Source organism: Muscardinus avellanarius, assembly GCF_963383645.1.
Source record: "Muscardinus avellanarius genome assembly, chromosome: 11".
Lineage (NCBI taxonomy): Eukaryota > Metazoa > Chordata > Mammalia > Rodentia > Gliridae > Muscardinus > Muscardinus avellanarius.
The window spans coordinates 86,733,764-86,752,497 of NC_137797.1; the positions used below are offsets into that span (position 1 = coordinate 86,733,764).

Genomic DNA, 18,734 nt, shown 5'->3' on the forward strand with positions numbered 1-18,734 from the left:
AGCCTGATTTTATTTCTTATTGGAAACAGAGTTTCCCTAGTTGATGAGAGTCTTACTATTTTTTGAGGCTGTCCTTGAACCTTAGATACTCCTGTCTCAGCATGTGCCATCACACCCAGCTCAAAATGAAATTTCTACAAGTTTATATGTTAAATTTTGATCTGGGCATGGTGACACACACACTTGAATATATATAATTAATTAAATTTATTTATTTATATTGCTGTACTGGGGATGCAACCCAAGGGCATTCTACCTTTGAGATACACCTTCAGCCCTATTTTTTATTCTTTATTTTGAAACAAGGTCTCAGTAGCTGAGACTGGCCAAGTATCCACAATCCTCCTGTCTCAGCCTCCCAAGTACTGAGATTACAAGTGTGCATCACCACACCCAGTTTATTATTTTTTTGAAATAAGGTTTCACTAAGTTGCAGAGGGTTGAGGATGGCCATGAGCCTGCAATACTTCTCTCTGAGACTCCCAAGTCTTTAAATTACAAGCATGCGCCACCACACTCAGCTTGATAAACAACATTTTTTTTTTTTTTTTCAGTACTGGCGATGGAATCTAGAGGCATTCTGCTCTGAGCTACACCCTCAGCCCTATTTTTTATTCTTTATTTTGAAATAGGGTCTCACTGAGTTCCAAAGGGCCTAAGTAGTAGCTGAGGCTGTTCGAGAACCACATTCCTCCTGACTCAGCCTCTCAAATGCTGAGACTACAATTGTGTGCCACCATGCCCGGCTACCAGTTTGTGTGTATGTGTGTGTGTGTGGTACAGGGGATTGAACCCAGTGGCATTCTACCTCTGAGCTATACCCTCAGTCCTGTGTTTTATTCCTTATTTTTGAAACAGGGCCTCACCAAGTAGCTGAGACTGACTGTGAACCTGGGATCCTACTGTCTCAGCCTCCCAAATACTCGGATTACAAGCATGTGTCACCATGCCTGACTTTATGGCCAATTTTTAAAAAAATCTGTGCACTGTAGTCTCACATAATGTGGATCATGCTGACAATGGCCTATGTTCACAGTGCAGTTCTTGGTGTGTCTCCCCCTCACTTCCCCTTTCCCTCCCTCCCAGTACTGGGTGTCCAGGTTAACAATGTTATATTCACATGTATACACATAGTCGAGTGTAAGTTTTCCATTAATAAACCTTAGCCTTCTTCCTCTCCTCCCCCTCCTATTTGGCTTTGCTGAGGTTTCCTCTCCATTATCTGAGTCCCTCTGGTATTCCTAATACTCCCTAGCTTGAGCGTATTAGAGAAATCATATGTCCCTTCTTTCTGTGCTTGGCTCTTCTCACTTAACATTATGTTCTCCAGGTCTTAACATTTTCTTGCAAATTACATGATTCTGTTCTTGTTTATTGCTGAGTAGAATTCCATTATGTTTTTTTCCCATAATTTTGCAATCTGTTCCTCTGTTGATGGAGACTTAGGTTGGTTCCATATTTTAATGCCAGTTTTTAATGACACAATATGATGTCAAATGGTAGCTAGTTCAGAGGAGACCATAATGGGATGTGTGATGGCCTGCTTGTCACAGGAGAGGAGGCTTGACTTGGTGTCTCCCTCCTCTACCTGATGAACTTTTTCTGATAGAAGTCACATTTTTCCTATTCTCTTGAGTCCTTTGTACTCAATTACAACTACAGACTAGCCTTACTCTTGTGAGAAAGTGTAGGATAGTTGCAGATAGGCAGTATTTAGAGAACTATTTTAGATTTTTGCTTTCATTTTTTTCTCTCATTTTTTTTTTTTTTTTTTTTTTGTGGTGGTAGGGATTGAACCCAGGGACATTCTTACCTCTGAGCTATACCCATACCCCTTTTTATTTTGAAACAGGGTCTTGGTTGCTGAGGCTAGATTCCAAGCTACATTCTGTCTCAGCCTCCCAAGTATTGGGATTGCAGATGTGCTTCACCACATCTGGTTATTTTGGTTTCAAAATAAGAATTAATTTTTTTTTCCAGTTTAGTGTGGTGGTACATCTTTGTAATCCCAGTACTTGGGAAGCTGAGGCAGAAGGATTACAGGTTAAAGGACAACCTCAGCAAGTAGTGACTCTCATTAACCTAGCAAGACCCTGTTTCAAAATAAAAATAATATACTGGGCGTGGTGGCGCACGCTTGTAATTCCCGTGCTTGGGAGGCAGACACAGGAGGATCGCGCAGGTTCGAAGCCAGCCATGCTGGCTTAAGAGACCCTGTTTCCAAAAAAAAAAAATAAATAAAAGTATAAAATAGGTCTGGGAGTGTAGCCCAGAGGTAGAAGGGTTTCCAGGAACACCAATACCACCAAAATAAATAAATAAATAAATAAATAAATAAATAAATAAAAAAAAATATAGGAACGGGGGTGTAGAATGTCCCTGGGTTCAATCCCCATTAACACACACACACTCACACATACCACAGGAAAAAAACCCAACAAAAATACAGAGATAGGGAAATGTAGGTGTTATATATTTTATAGTTAAGTTTTGTTGTGTGGGGTTTAGTTACAAAACACAGCCTCACTCTGCTAATAAATGGCTTATTATAAAGATGAGGCTTATAATGAATAAAAATCCCTGGATATGATGATTGCTAGTGTTGCCTGCTACTAAATTATAATTACTTACCTACAACTATTAATATGCAAACTTATAACACCTTGTTTGCTGGGAAATGTGACTGTCTTCCCCTATTACATAGACTGTATAGGATTTCCTTATACTTTGGTGACATTTTAGCTAAAGGCTTTCTTTGCTAACAGCCTGAAAAGTCATTTGGTGAAGCTGAGACAGGAGGATCATGTTTTCAGCCAGCTTCAGCTACTTAGTGAGGCAGCTACTTAGGCCCTCTGCAACTTAGTAAGACCCTGTTTCAAAATAAAGAATAAAAAATAGGGCTTGGGGCCGGGTGTGGTGACACACACTTGTAATCTCAGCATTCGGGAGGTTCAGACAGGAGGATTGCAGTTTGTGGACAGCTTCAGTTACTTAGCGAGGCCTTTTGCAACTCAGTGAGACCCTGTTTCAAAAATTTAAAAAAGACTAAAAAATAGAGCTCAGGGTGTAGTTTGGAAGTACAATGCCCCTGGGTTCCATTCCCCCAGTACCGCAAAAAAAAAAAAAAAAAAAAAAAAAAAAAAAAAAAAAAAAAAAAAAAAAGAAAAAGAAAAAGCTGGGGTGTAGCTCAGAGGTAGAATATCTCCGGGTTCAGTCTCCAGTTCCACAAAGAAAAATATCATTTGGCTTGGGGAAAGCAAAATGTTGCATTTTATAAATTATCAGTGACTCCATTCTGCCGCATAGAAAGACTTTGAGTTATTTATTGTCTTTGCTCTCCTCCCCTTTCTCTTCTTTAAGTGTTAAATTTAATTCTATTATGCAATAATAATTATAAAGCTGGTGTGGTGGTGCACACTTGTAATCCCAGAATTTAGGAGGCTGAGATAGAATCACAGGTTTGAAGCCAGCCTTAGCTACTCAGTGAGGCCCTGTGCAACTTAGTGAGACCTTTTTTCAAAATAAAGAATAAAAAATAGCGCTGGGGTGTAGCTTGGAGGTAGAATGTCCCTGGATTCCATCCCCAGCACTGCAAAATGAAAACAAAACACACACACACACACACACACACACACACACACACACACACACACTTTTTGAGAAACATTATTTTGTGGTGCTGGGGATTGAACCTGGGGGCATCCTTCTCTGAGCTATGTTAATGGCCCTAATTTATTTATTCTTGGAAACAGGGTCATACTAAGTTGTTGGGAGCCTTGCCAAGTTGCTGAGGCTAGCTTCAAACCTGTGATCCTCCTGACTCAACTTCCCAGGTACTGGTATTACAGGCATGTTTCACCACACCCAGTTAGAAACTTATGTTTAAAAGCCCAATTTAATTCCTGAATAAAGCTGTTTGAAAAAGATCTCATTTGAAATTCTGCTGGGTATAACAATGCCAACGCTTTACTGTACTGGATATTGATAACATGCTATTTGTTGAATTGGATTTAGAACCAGTTGGAAAGGTCAAAACTCATATATAGATAGCGTTATACTTAATTTGGAGAGTTTTAACAACTGAGAGGACACTCTCTGTGTAATGCGATTTTGTCTGTCTTGTGATCTTAGCTGTCTAAAACATGACTAAGTATAGTCAAGGGCAAAATAGAATTCAAAGCCAAAAGACTAGACCATATGGAATTGACCCTGAAAGCTCACACTTTTCTCCTGAAAGAGCCCTTCATTTATTCATGTATGGTTTATCAAGATCTGGTGCCTTTGACAAGCATGTCTGTCTGGCATGTTCAGTGAATTAGAAGGTGGAGAAGAGTTGCTGATGGAGACAGGCCAGCTGACAGCTGTAAGAGCCAAGTGTAAATTGTAGATTAGGTCTACTTCAAGATGTGCAGCAACTTTAAACAGTTTTGCATGAGTTAAACACCTTGTAAACATCAGTGGTCCCCAAGGGTGTATGTACTCTTTAAGTAAAATATGGTAATGTAAATCCTCGGTTTGAGGCTGTGTGTGTTTATGTCTTAATGTTCTGAAATCGCATAGATCTTACAAATGGGATGTGTATTTAATGTGGTAGTAGTAATTTTTGCCTGGGGGAAAAATAAATGGTATGTGGCATAGTGAGTGGGATTGTAGAGAACATAATGATAAATGATATCTGTAGTGGAAATACTCTTAACAAGAAAGTCCAGTTAACTGGGTCAGCGGCGTGGTGGCGCAAGCTTGTAATCCCAGCATTTGAGAGGCTGAGACAGGAGGATCGCGCAGGTTTGCAGACAGCCTTGGCTACTTAGGCTCTTTGTAATTTAGCAAGACCCTGTTTCAAAATAAAGGATACAAAAATAGGGTTGGGGGTGTAGCTCAGAGGTAGAATGTCCCTGGTTTCCATCCCCAGTACCATACACACTAAAAAAGATACTATATCTTGTTTTTAGAAAAAATTCCATTAAAGTGGTTCCGAAGGGGGGGAATCTTTTAAAGCTTGGTTAAATTCTTTCCTTCTTTAACTTATTGTAGTATTGGCGATTGAACTCAGGGTCATTTTACCTCTAAGCTGCACCCCCAGCCTTATTTATTTATTTACTTATTTTTGCAGCATTCTACCTCTGAGCTATACCCCTAGCCCTATTTTTTATTAATTTTGAAACAGATCTCACTAAGTTACAGAGGGCCTCACCAAGTAGCTGAGACTGGCTGTGAACCTGTGATCCTCCTGTCTCAGCTTCCCAAATACTGGGATTTTAAGGGTGTGCTATCATGGCTGGCCTATTTTTTTTTAGCATTATTTATTTATTTATTTATTTATGCATTGTAATCATATATCACATTGGAATACAAGACTTGAGAGGATATACAAGCACACATCATCCAATTAGCCCTCATCCAGCCCCCATCTCATTCCCTCCCCCTCCCTCCATCCCATGCTTGTTTGGTGATTAACTTTGATACCTTTGTTTATGTACCTCCTGTGTTTTAAAGAGGCTCCATCATCCCCTATTCTATACTCTCTGATTGGTCACCTTAGTTGCTTCACTATAGGGCCCTTTCTATAGCTCGACCTCTTCCTGTTGCCCCTTTCCTCCTAGTTTTTGCTGGGATTGGTACTTGCAACGCGGCATGCACAGAGAAATATCGCAGAAAATCAGATGCTTCCCCTATCTTTATTTTGAAACAGGGTCTTGCTAGGTTGATGAGAGTCTCAGTACTTGCTGAGGCTGTCCTTGAACCTGTGATCTTCGTATTTCTGTTCCCCAAGTATTGGTATTACAGGCTTGGGCCATCACGCTTGGCTGCTTAGGTTATTTAGAAACTGCATTCATCAGAAATACTTTACCTGTTACAAATCTGACAGAAGAGCATTCCTGTTTGCTTTGGTTGCATTAAGCTGTAGTGACATCCTCAGTTCCCTAAACGAGGCTGCTGCCTTTGAATTTCACTCTTGTTGGTGGTGGATTTGTCTTGTAGGTACCTAAGCCCGTGCCTCAGCCTGCAGGTTCTTCCTCTGCCCTCCCAAAGGATCCAGTATTGAGGAAAGAAAAGCTGCAGGATCTGTTGACCCAGATTCAAGGAACTTGTAACTTTATGCAAGTATGAGCAATTAAAAACCCAAAGCCTTAACTAGCAATCATGGGGCTACCAGGGTGTGTGTGTGTGTGTGTGTGTGTGTGTGTGTGTGTACAGTGTCACAAAGTTTATTCAACATTTTAAGGTTATAACAAACAGGAAATCATTAAGGAAATTTTCTAAGTAAAGCTAATCTAATTTCAAATGCTGGGTGGCTGCTTTGCCAAAGCCAATTAGCTATGAGTGATACATTTTACACTAACAATTTAAAAAATTTATGTCAAATAAGTATACTAGACAATAGGCAAATCCTATCATTCGAGCACTTCAAATAATTAATAACAAGCTGTATGCAAGCAGGGAGAAATGATAACAAAAGCCCAGTAATGAAGAGAATATTCCAAAGTTGGTCTGGGTGTTGAGAGGCTGAGGAGTCATGCTCATCCTTGGTCAGTGAAGAGCAGGGCCACAGTGAAGTCGCTGGGTTGGAGTGTTTGTACAGTAGACTCGTGGCGTAAGCTGAGCACTGCTACTAGACTTTTTTTTTTTTTTTTAGGTACTGGGGATGGAACCCAGGGGCATTCTACCTTCGAACTATACCCCTAGCCCTATTTTTTATTCTTTATTTTGAAACAGGGTCTCACTGAGTTGCAAAGGGCCTAATAGCTGAAACTGTCTGTGAACCGCGATTTTCCTGTCTCAGCCTCTCAAATGCTAGGATTACAGTGTGAGCCACCACACCCAGCTGCTTGCTACTAGCCTTTGATCAGGGCATTACAGGGACCTGGGGAGCTGGGAGTCCTCTGTCCAGAACGAGCACCAGCCCTGCCTCTGCTGTCCCCTGTTCTAGGGCAAGTGCTTGACTCCGCCTTGACTTGTTTTGATCCCTACTTCCTAAGTTTGTTGAGAGTACAAAACTGAATTAAACATAGAAAGAGCTTTAGGTGTGAGTGTTGTTACCGCTACCTGTAATGATATTTAATGGTGATAACTTTTAAATGAATACACTTTGTCCCTGTATATTATTTAAAATCTTGTCTTTAGGAATCTGTTCTGGATTTTGACAAACCTTCAGGTGCCATTCCATCGTCACAGCCGCCTTCAGCTTGTCCAGGTAGCCCTGTAGGTGCGTAATCATTCTAAAGACTTAGAACAAACAGCTCTACAGCTAACAGTCCCTCCCTCCCTCCCTCCCTCCCTCCCTCCCTCCCTCCTTCAGTCCCTCCTTCTCTTCTTCCTCACAGGAACTCTACCACTGAGCTATACCTCTAGCTTTATTTATTTATTTTTTATTTTTAAGCAAGATCTCACTAAGTTGCTGAGGCTGACCTTGATTTTGTGGCCACACTGGGCCAGTTATTTCTTTACTTTTTTTTTTTTTTTTTTTTTTTTCAGAACTAGGAATTGAACTTAGGGACATTCTATCTCTGAGCTACACCCCCAGCCCTGTTTTTTTTTTTTTTTTAATTCTTTGTTTTGTTTCAGGGTCTCACTAAGTTGTGGAGAGCCTCCCAAGTAACTCAGGCTGGTGGTGACCCTGTGAGCCTCCTGTCTCAGCCTCCCAAATGCTGGGATTACAAGCATGTACCACCACACCCAACTCAGTTACTGGATTTAACTAAATATGTCTGTGTTAATTGATTCCAATTGTATCCATCTGGCATCAGAGTGATATATGGGTAAATTACTATTAGGACACTAGTGTGTCTAATGGACCTGTTTGCATTTTTTGGAGTCTTGCTGGGTACATGAACTGGGTGAATGCTCAGTAGCTATTTTTGGAGTTTTTTTTTTTATTGTTGTTGCTCCTCACGGAATGCCTGCGGACTAGACCTCGTTTGACCCCTTTGAACTTCAAACCTAGTGGTGATGTGAGTCTGATGCTCCAGAGCTCAGGCTTCACTCTGCCCTCAGGTGAGGAGGGCCAAGCGCTCAGCCGCCATCCATGTAGCAAGCAGGACAGCCAGCTCAGGAGAGGTGCAGTGACTCCAGGTGAGGTGAGATGAACAGATACAGTGATTCACAAACATAGTGGACCTTGAAGAAGCCAAACAACTCATCAAAAAGTGTCTCAGGAAATGTAACCAGGGAGAAAAACCTAAACAGACAACCTAGCTAAGACTTCTTTGTAACTTGCAAAACTTGAGTGTACCAGTTAGGTGTGATAGCTCAGGTTTTATCTTCCAGGTTGTTATTACCAGTTATGTTTTAAAGTCATGATTCTTTCCTTTTCTTTTAGAAGCCTTGAAATGTGCTTGTACCCATATAACCTGAAAACATTACCACATTTTGCAGATGGGATTAGTATTTCTAAGTCTTCTGTAGCTGCCCCTGTCTCTATCTCTTTCTCCCCTTTCTTCTTTTTTTTCTTCTCTTTCTCAGTACTGGGAATTGAACCCAGGGCACTCTACCGCATACCTACATACATTCATTCATTTGTTTATTTATTTGTTTGTTTATTTATGGAACTAGGGATGGAACCCAGGAACTACAATCCCAGACCTATTTTATATTTTTATTTGGAAACAGGGTCTTTTGAGCCAGCGGGGCTGGCTTTGAACCTGCGCGATCCTCCTGTCTCTGCCTCCCAAGTGCGGGGATTACAAGCTTGCGCCACCACACTTGGCACTATTTTATATATTTTTTGGAAACAAGGTTTCACTAAGTAGCTGAGGCTAGCTTCAAACCTGCACAATCCTCCTGTCTCCGTCTTCCAAATACTGACATTACAAGCATGCATCACCATGCCCCGCTTTTATTTTTTATTTTGAAGTGGGGGTCTCGCTAAGTTTCCCTGGCTTACCTCAAACTCATTATCCTTCTGTCTCCGTCTCCTCAGTAGCTGGGTTTACAAGCATGTGCCTCTGTACCTGGTTTCTCTCTTTTAAAGCTCTAATAGAAAGTTCATGACAAGCTGGGCATGGTGGTGTGTGCATATAATCCCAGTTCTTGGGAGGCTCAGACAGGAGGGTCACAGGTTCAATGCCAACCTCAGCAACTTAGTTAGGCTCTAAGAAATAAGCCAGGCATTGTGGTGCATACTTGTAATCCTAGTACTTTGAGAGGCTGAGACAGGAGGATCATAGGTTCAAGGACAGCCTCAGCAAGTAATAAGACTTTCATCAACCTAATGAGACCTTGTTTCAAAATAAAAATAGAGCTGGAGGTGTAGCTCAGAGGCAAAATGCCCCTAGGTTCGATCCCCAGTAACACGCACGCACGCATGCATGACAGACTTGATAGCCTGTCTTTCAGTCTGCTGATCTTGCTTTGAAGTATAAATTTTTGTTTCTTTCCAGTCGACCTGGTTTAGCTTTTATGCCCTCGTGATGATGTTTGGTTTATTTTATCCCCTACAGTATCCATAGAACAGAATTTGTCCAGTCAAAGTGATTTTCTTCAAGAGCCGCTACAGGTAACTTCTCTGTGTTAATCTTTAATTTACTCTCTTTTGCTATTCAGGGAAGTGCCTCTTACCTTGGCAAGAGTGATCAAACTCACTGATTCTCATGTTCTTAACTAAATTATTGAAAGTGTTCTAAGAATATCTAGTGTTTTTAGATTAAGCAAAGCTGGTACTAAAAATATTCTCTGATGACTAAGCTGAAAATATCTATTATAGTAAGAAGGTTGCTGATTTTTGTAAGGAGAGTCAAGCCTGAAGAATTCAGAGGTACCTTGTCTGAGAATATTGCTTTGCTATTGAGTTGCACAAGTCCCAGGATATCAGCAGTTCTGAGGAGCTGATTTTCACAGAGTGCAGGTGGAACTCGATGAGATAGATTCCAGGAGCTCTCGGAGCCTGCAGCACTCTCAGCCACCGCAAGCTCAAGGCTCAGAGGCTTTTGGTCATCAGCATTAGAAAAGTTTTTTTCAGGGTCCCTTTGAAAACCCAGGGCAAGCAGGCATGGTGATACATGCTTGTAATCCCAGTTTTGGTAGGCTGAGACAGAGGATTGAAGGTTTAAAGCCATCTGGGGTAATTTAGTGAGGCCATATACAACTTAGGCCTGCCTGCCTTCCTTCCTTCCTTCCTTCTTTTTTTTTTTTTTTTTTTTTCAGTACTGGGGATGAAACCCAGGGGCATTCTACCTCTGAGCTACACCCCCAGCCCTATTTTTTGTTCTTTTATTTTGAAACAGGGTCTCACTGAGTTGCAAAGGACCTCACTAAGTAGCTGAGGCTGTTGGCAAACCACAATCCTCCCGTCTCAGCCTCCCAAATGCTGGGATTACAAGTGTGTACCACCACGCCCGACTTTTTTTTTTTTTTGAAACAGGGTCTCCCTAGTTTGCTGAGTCAGGCCTTGAAACTGTGATCCTCCTGTCTCAGCCTCACAAGGACTAGGATTACAGGTATGAGTCATCACACCTGACCCAACATCTTTAAAACACAGAAAGCACTTACAGAAGAAGCTTAGTGTTACTGATCTCTGGCAGAAATGTGCCTATAGTGTTGTCATGCCCTGAGTTTATCCCCAAGGAACTGCTGCTATTGAGTGCAGAGTCTGAAAGTCTGGCCCCAGAGGAGTCTTGATACGCGAGGATGGTGATATGTGTAGTTTTATTGTCCGGACCTGGAAAGGCAGTGTAACAGACTGGGTTCAAATCATAGCTCTGCCACTTAATTTTAGTGTGATCTTGGGCAAATTACTTCTCTCCTTGTCTCTACCTGACTATCAATAAAATGGGGATATTTGTGCTTTCTTCACTAGCTTATTGTTACTGTTAAATATTTTAATATGTGTAACAGGCTTAGCACAGTGCATGGCACTAGCTATTGCTAAGAGTAACATATTAGAGACTAGGGCCTGAGAATACACAGTGAACAAAATGTGTCTTTTATAATATTTTATATTTTCCCATGTCTAGGCTGCTTCTTCTCCAGTTACTTGTAGCTCAAATTCTTGCTTGGTTACTATGGATCAGGCTTCTACAGGATCTGAAGCAGAGCTTATGATCTCAGAGCCTCCTACGGTAATCAAAGACTAATCGTCTTAATTTCCTTTCCATCTCAAGAATACAAGAACCAGCTTATCTCATTACAGCCATGACTAGTGCCATTTATATGTCTTACTGCATGACTTTTATAGATGTGGTGCTGGAACTTACAAGGTAACTTTATCATGGCTTTGCTACAGATGCAGGCTACAGTTTGTTACCTCGTCAGTGTCTAATATGAAGGTTAAAAAGTTGAGCTTAGCTCTGGGTTCTTACTAATGTTTACAGTGCAGAAATACTTGAGAAGTCTTTTATATAGCAAAAGACAATAGTTTCTGTAGTGTTAACACCAATTCTCTGGTACTGGTGATTGAACCCAGGGGTGCTATACCTCCGAGCTATACCTCCAGCTCTATTTTTATTTATTTTAAAACAGGGTGTCACTAAGTTGCAGAGGCTGGCTTTCAACCTGTGATTCTCCTGTCTCAGCCTCCCAAGTACTGGGATTATAAATTTGCATCACCACACCTGGTTTATCAGATGTGTGTGTGTGTGTGTGTGTGTGTGGTACTAGGGGTGGAACCCAGGGTTTTTTTCAACCTCTGGGATATACTCCCAGACATATTTTATACTTTATTTGAAAACAGGGTCTCACTAAGTTGCAGAGGACCTCACTAATTGGCTGAGACTGGCTTTGAACCTGTGCAATCCTCCTGTCTCAGTCTCCCAAACCCTGGGATTACAAGCATGTGCCACCATGCCTAGTTGGCTTATCAGATTTTTAAAAGTCAGAACTTAATTAACTTTTTTTCTTCTTCCTTTTTTTTTTTATGGTACTGGGAATTGAATCCAGAGGCATTCTACCTCCAAGTTATACTCCCAGCCTGATTTTATTTCTTATTTGGAAACAGATTCTTGCTAAGTGGCTGAGGCTAGCTTTGAGCCTGAGATCCTCTTGTCTCAGCCTCCCAAGTACTGGGATCACAAGTGTGCACCACCACTCCTTGCTTGTGTGTGTGTGTGTGTGTGTGTGTGTGTGTGTGTGTGTGTGTGTGTTACTGTGAATTGAACCCAGGGGCATTCTACCATTTAGCTACATCCCCAGTCCTTTTTTATTTTATTTTTTATTTTGTTTCTTTTTATTTTTGGCAGTATTGGGGATTTAACCCAGGGGCATTCTACCTCCAAGCTACACCCCCAGTCCAATTTTTCAACATTTTTACTCTTTAATTTGAAACAGGGTCTCACAGAGTTGCAGAGGGCCTCATTAAGTAGCTGAGGCTGGCTGAGAAACTGCTATCCTCCTGTCTCAACCTCCCAAGTACTGGGATTACATGTGTGTACTACCACACCCAGCTCTTTTTATCATTTAATTTGAAAGAGGGTCTTATTAAGTTACCTATGCTGGCCTTGAACCTACAATCCTCCTGTCTCGTCTCAGCCTCCCAAGTACTGAGATTACAGGTGTACTTTGGCTTTGCAATCTATTATGACCACTTTCTTGTTCCCTTAAATAAAGATTACTTATTAAACTACCTGTGTTAGATCAGGGTTGGTCTGCTTTTTTAAGCTGCTGATTTAGAAATCTACTAATAAATATTTAAAATAGAGAAAATGTAATACTAAGGAACTAACCCAAGGTTTTTCTCAAGCCCAATTCTGCTATATAAATTTGGAATAGCATTAGATTCTTAACTGGAAAAGAGCATTTCAGGGTTTGAAAAGGGCTAGATGCTCATAAAGAGTCCAGCCCCTCATTTGTCAGACTAATGATGAGCAAGACTCTTTACTCAGTCAGCAAGCTGTGCAAAGCAAATACAGTGTGCATCCTCAGCAACTGGGCTTTGGAGTTGTAAGAGAAGCTGTTCTCTTGCATGCCTGCATCCAAACGTCATCCTGCAGAACTTGCTGACTTATGCCAGTGGGGTTTAGCGTAGGTTAACTGCTCATTATGTGGCAGGTGACTGGCTGATGCTGCATTTCTCCTCTCCAGGCAGCAGCCCCCCCAAACAGGCCAGCGTCGTCACTAGCTGCTCCAAATCCTCCCTTGTCCAAGGGCTCTGAACAGGGCTTCCCATCTCCTCCAGCAAGTAATAGCTCCATAAGCATTGACACGGCGCCCTTTCAAGCCATGCAGACAGTGAGTATGAAACACGAATGGGGATGGTGTTCACAACCGCTGAAGAACCATTGTGTCTCTTACATCTCTTGTGGGTACTAGGTGAAAAGTTCCCTTTCGAATTATTGTTATTTGGGCCCGTGGATTTACATCTATCCGATGGAAATGTTGTTTGTGACTGAGGAGTATTAAGTCTACGGCTTGTAGAATTTTGAATGGGTGTTTTATCAGAGCTCTGTTCCCTCTCTGAAGATCAGCAGGCGAAGCCGAGGACCTGTATTAAACAAACAAAATGCATGATGTGGGTGACTCACTTCCCAGCATGACAAAAAAGAAACAAAAGCATGGATGGAGAGCATAACTTTCTAGCCATGGCTTACTAACTCTAGTCATACTAATAGTGTAGTAGCTCTGTTTGGAGCTTCAGTGACACATACTTGGGTGTTCTGTCATTGGCGAAACTTCTGTTTGATCTCATTCTGATCTTAAACTGGTTCACATTTGCATGGTGTTTTGAATTCCCTATTCCTTTACAAATAGTAGTTTAAACTTTTTTTTAATTTTTAATTTTTTTATTTTTTGCGGGTTTGGGGATGGAACCCAGGGGCATTCGACCTCCGAGCTACACCCCCTGCCCTGTTTTTTTATTCTTTATTTTGAAACCGGGTCGCACCGAGTTGCAGAGGGCCTCACTAAACTTTTTTTTAAAAAGACAGTATTACAGCTGTGTTTGTGTATTTATCCTCTAAATACAAACTATCTTTAATCAGTTCTTAGTGAGCTCTTCCTGATGGTGCTTACCGCCCACTCCAGGCCCTCTGGTGTGGCGATGGGGTGGCCAGTGGAGTCAGTGGGCAGTGGGCGTAGTGTGGGTGGCAGGTCACCTCCAAACCTGGGTTCTCCTGCTTTGCACTGTGGCTGGCCAGTCAGAGTATCTTAGTTTCCTTGCTTTCTCTCATTCCCTGTCAGTCCACCCTGGATTGACTGACTTTCATTTGCCTTGTTTTAACTGTGCACGGTGTGAAATGTGGTTCACTGCAGAATGAAGCTGAGTCATTTGCCTAACACGTCACGCCTTCTTCTCCTTCTCTTTCTTCTTCTTCTGAAATCCAGGGGCTTTCTACCTTTGAGCTACACCCCCCTGCCCTATTTTTTCTTCTTTATTTTGAAACAGGGTCTCAATGAGTTGCAAAAGGCCTCACTAAGTAGCTGAGGCTGTCGTGAACCTGAGATCCTCCTGTCTCAGCCTCTCAAATGCTGGATTGCAAGAGCGCGCCACCATGCCATGTTTACTTCACGCCTTTTGAAGTCTTGTTTAACCTGCCAGGCCGGGCCCTGGGCTGGCCTTGCATCTGCTCGTCACAGGACCTACTTCCTCGTGCCTCACGCTCTGCCCCATCTGGCTGGAAGCTTCTCAAGTTCGAATTTGTTCTTATTCATTTATTAAACAGGTAGTTATGAGCCAGGCGTGGCGGTGCACACTTGTGATCCCATTATTTGGGAGGCTGAAACAGGAGGATTGTAGGTTCAAGAACAGCTTCAGCAAGTAGTCAGACCCTCATTAGCCTAGTGAGACCCTGTTTCCATATAAGAAATAAAATCTGGCTAGTTGTGTAGCTTGAAGGTAGAATGCTTCTGGGTTTAATCCCCAGTAAGACACACACAAACACAGAGAGGAGGAAAAAAAAGGTATTTATGAAGGTTATGAAGCATGTGTGTATGTGTGTGTGTGTATGTGCTGCTGGGGATTGAATCCAGAAGCATTCTACCTCTGAGCTACACCCTCAGCCCTATTTTTAAAATTAATAAATTGATTAATTAGTTAATTGGCATCTTTTGTAAAAGTTTTCTTAGTTGCTGAGGCTTGCCTCAGAACGCAATCCATCTATTTTGACTCTCAAGAACTGGATTTATAGGTGTGTGCAACCATGCTTGGCCCCCCTGCCCTTTTAATTTTGTAGTTGGAAACAGGGTCCCATTAAATTGAGACCTTTGGCTCAACTCTTCTTTTTTTGCAGTACTGGGGATGGAAGGCAGGGGCATTCTACCTCCAAGCTATACCCCTAACCCTATTTTTTATTCTTTATTTTGAAACAGAGTCTCACTGAGTTGCAAAGGGCCTCACTAAGTATCTGAGGCTGTCTGCAAACCAGGTTCTTGTCTCAGCCCCAGCCTCACCTCTGTTTTTTTGTTTTTTGTTTTGTTTTCTTTTTTTGTGGTACTTGGGATGGAACCCAGGGGCATTCTATCTCCGAGCTATTCCCCCAGCCCTATTTTTAATTTTTGAAACAGAGTCTCAGTAAGTTGCGGAAGGCCTCACCAAGTAGCTGAGGCTGTCCGCAAACGTGGATCCTCCTGTCTCAGCCTCCCAAATGCTGGGCTTAAGAGTACACCACCGTGCCCAGTTTATCAACCCTGTTCTTAATTGCTGGGGTTGCGGTGATGAGAAAGGGAAGTCTTCATGCTCATGGAGCTTACATTTTTATCATGAAGGTGGGAGGTCTAGAAAGACACATACTCATGTGTACATATTATATATATGAGATATATGTATATATTTGAGTGTGTATATGTACTATGTATAGTATATGAGTATATATGATAATGTAGTATATAGATGAGTGTACACACGCGCGCGCGCACACACACCCACACACACACATGGGCCATGTACTGTAAAGAAAAATAGAGCAGGATAAGGGACCTGCAGAGTAATAGAAGTATTGTTTTATAAATTACAGCCAAGGACAGGAAGGTTTGTGCCTTTTGCATGTAAAAATTCAGTGAGTATTATACTATTTCATTCATTTTTAGTTTTTCAAAAAGGACCCTGTTCTTCTACGTAGCTTTTATACTCAGTAAGAATTATTATATAGGTTGCAAAATAACTTTGGTGTCACTTCTGATGGCAACCAGATGGAATTTTTCCTTTTTTTTTTTTACTGTGGTAAAATATACACAAATAAAATTCACCATTGTAACCATTTTGAAGTGTGTAATTCAGTGGCATTAAGTACATTCACAGTGTTGGGCAACTCTAACCATTATTCCCAGAACTTTTCCATGATTCTGAGCAAAAACACATACTAATTACGTGTCGCTTCTTATTCCTCCCCCTCCCCGTCTGTGGTAACCTCTGCTTTCTGTCTGTCTGTATCTACCTGTTCCGGGCTCCTCAGATAAATGAAGCCATGCAATGCGTCTTCTTTTGTGTCTGACTTGTTTCACTTAGCATGTTTTAAGTTTATCTGTGTATCAGAATTTCATTCCTTTTTATGGCTGAATATTTTATGTATATAGGATGTTATATACATAAATATTATGTGCAATACATATTTTACACATTATATTATGTACAGATAATAACATGTATATAATTTGTCTGTATCTCGGTTGGTTCATTCGTCTGTTGATGGACACTCGGGTTGTTTATACCGTTTTGATATCATGAATAATGCTGCTGTGAACACAAGTATGCAAATATAACTTTGAACCTCTGCTTTCAACTCTTTTGGGTATGAGCCTAGGGGTGAAGCCGGTGGGTTGTGTGCTCATTTTGTCAGCTCTTTGAGGAACCGCTGTCTGTTCTCCATAGTGGTGGCCACATTTTACATGTCCACCAGTGATGTGTGAGGGTTCTGACCTCTCTACCTCCTCGCTGCCACTTGTTTTCTTTCTTTTCTTTTTGGTTTGTTTTGGTACTGGAGATTGAACCCACGGATATTTTGCCTCTGAGCTACACCCCATCCATGTTTATATTTTATTTTGAGACAGATTTCACTGAGTTGCTGAGGCTGGCCTCGAACTTGGGATCCTCCCAAGTACTGGGATTACAGTCATGCGCACCACACCTGGCTTTCCTGTCTTTGGATAATAGTCTTCCTAATGGGTATGAATTAGTGTCTCGTTGTGGTTCTGATTTATACTTTTCTTAATGGCTAATGACCCTGAGCATATTTTCTTATGCTTAGTTCCCATTTATCTTCTTTGGAAAAATGTCTATTCAAGTCTTTTGCACACAATAGCAATTTTTGTGGTAGAGTTTTGCTGATGCCGCCCTTAGGTGTTTCCCATAAACCTTTACAGATGGCTCACTATACCCTTATCTTTTAGGTATTTAATGTTAATGCGCCTCTGCCTCCTCGAAAAGAACAAGAAATAAAAGAATCCCCTTATCCACCTGGCTACAGTCAAAGCTTCACTACAGCAAGTACACAGACGTCACCCCAGTGCCAAATGCCAGCTATACATGTCGAGCAGACTGTCATGTCTCAAGAGACTGGTAAAGTCTTGCATATGATACTGCCAGGGCTTAGCTAACTAATCGAGTGGGAAGTGAGTCTGCAGTGACACTTTAGCAGTTCTTTCCTGAGCAGCAAGCATTATTTCTTCACATGTTCCTAAACTGTTGAGAAGCTCCTACTGCTTTTTCCTCTATTTATTAAGTTCACCTATTAATTTTAACTTCTTTGGAGGTAGAACTTAGATGGTTGATTTAACTATATAGAGCTGTATTTTTAAATCTAATTGATCTGATTACCCTAGACATGATTGAAGCAGATAGGACACTCTAGCTGCTTTCACGAAGATTTTGGAACCATTCTGTTAACACTTTTAGTACAGACAGTTTGTTATCTGCTTCCCAGTCTTACATAAAGCATTGATTAGCCGTGGTGGCATGACCTTTGATATATTTCTTTAACCCATGATGTTACCCTTTTTTTTTTTTTTTGTACTGAGGATAGACCCTAGGATCATTCTGCCTCTGAGATACACCCCCAGCCCTTAAAAAAAATTTTTTTTTAAAGCAGGGACTTAAGTTGCTGAGGGTTTTTCTAAATGGATAAGGTAGCACTTACCTATAATCCCACTACTTGGGAGGCTGAAACAGGAGGATCACAGATTTAAAATCAGCCTTAGTAACTTAGACACTCAGCAACCAAGTGAGATCTCTTTTCAAAAAAATAAAAAATAAAGCTGGGAATGGTGGTGCACACTTGTAATCAATCCCAGCATTTGGGAGATTAAGACAGGAGGATTGTGGTTCAAGGACAGCCTCAGCTACTTCGTGAGGCCGTTTGCAATTTAGCGAGACCCTATTTCAAAATAAAGAATAAAAAATAGGTCTGGGGGTATAGCTCAGAGGTAGAATGCTCCTGGGTTCCATCCCAACTACCACACCAAAAAAAAAAATAAAAAAAAAAAAATTGAAAGGGCTGGAGGTGTAACTTGAAGGTAGAATGCCCCTGGGTTTAATCTCCAGTACCATAAGTAAATAAATAGATCCCTGAATAAAGTGCAGAACATATGTTTCTATTGCAACTATGCAACATCAACTTGACTTTCTTTCTTTCTTTCTTTCTTTCTTTCTTCCTTTCTTTTTTTCTTTCTTTCTTTTTTTTGTAGTACTGGAAATAGAACCCAGGGAGATTCTACCTCAGAGCTACATCCCCAGCCCTATTTTTTATTCTTTAGTTTGAAACAGGGCCTCGCTAAGTTGTGGAGGGCCTCACTAAGTAGCTGAGGTTGGCTGTGAACCTGTGATCCTTCTTTGTCAACTTCCCAAGTACTAGGATTAGAAGTGTGAGCCACCA

At 41.3% G+C, this 18,734-nt stretch overlaps 1 protein-coding gene across 13 annotated transcripts in view; it reads left to right on the forward strand.

Moving 5' to 3' along the window:
* The window catches only part of CAPRIN2 (caprin family member 2), a gene marked incomplete at both ends in the record, with an annotated part of 57,358 nt that overhangs the window by 30,020 nt on the left and 8,604 nt on the right, over positions 1-18,734 (forward strand). For 4 of the 13 annotated variants that reach the window (XM_080706208.1, XM_080706210.1, XM_080706205.1 and 1 more), the window contains 6 exons: positions 5,983-6,105; positions 7,126-7,207; positions 9,441-9,496; positions 10,953-11,057; positions 13,015-13,161; positions 17,254-17,422. In XM_080706208.1, coding sequence (XP_080562334.1) covers positions 5,983-6,105; positions 7,126-7,207; positions 9,441-9,496; positions 10,953-11,057; positions 13,015-13,161; positions 17,254-17,422 — 682 coding nt within the window. The remainder of the gene's footprint in view (positions 1-5,982; positions 6,106-7,125; positions 7,208-9,440; positions 9,497-10,952; positions 11,058-13,014; positions 13,162-17,253; positions 17,423-18,734) is intronic. The other 9 variants (XM_080706211.1, XM_080706206.1, XM_080706202.1 and 6 more) reach the window with 4 other exon arrangements.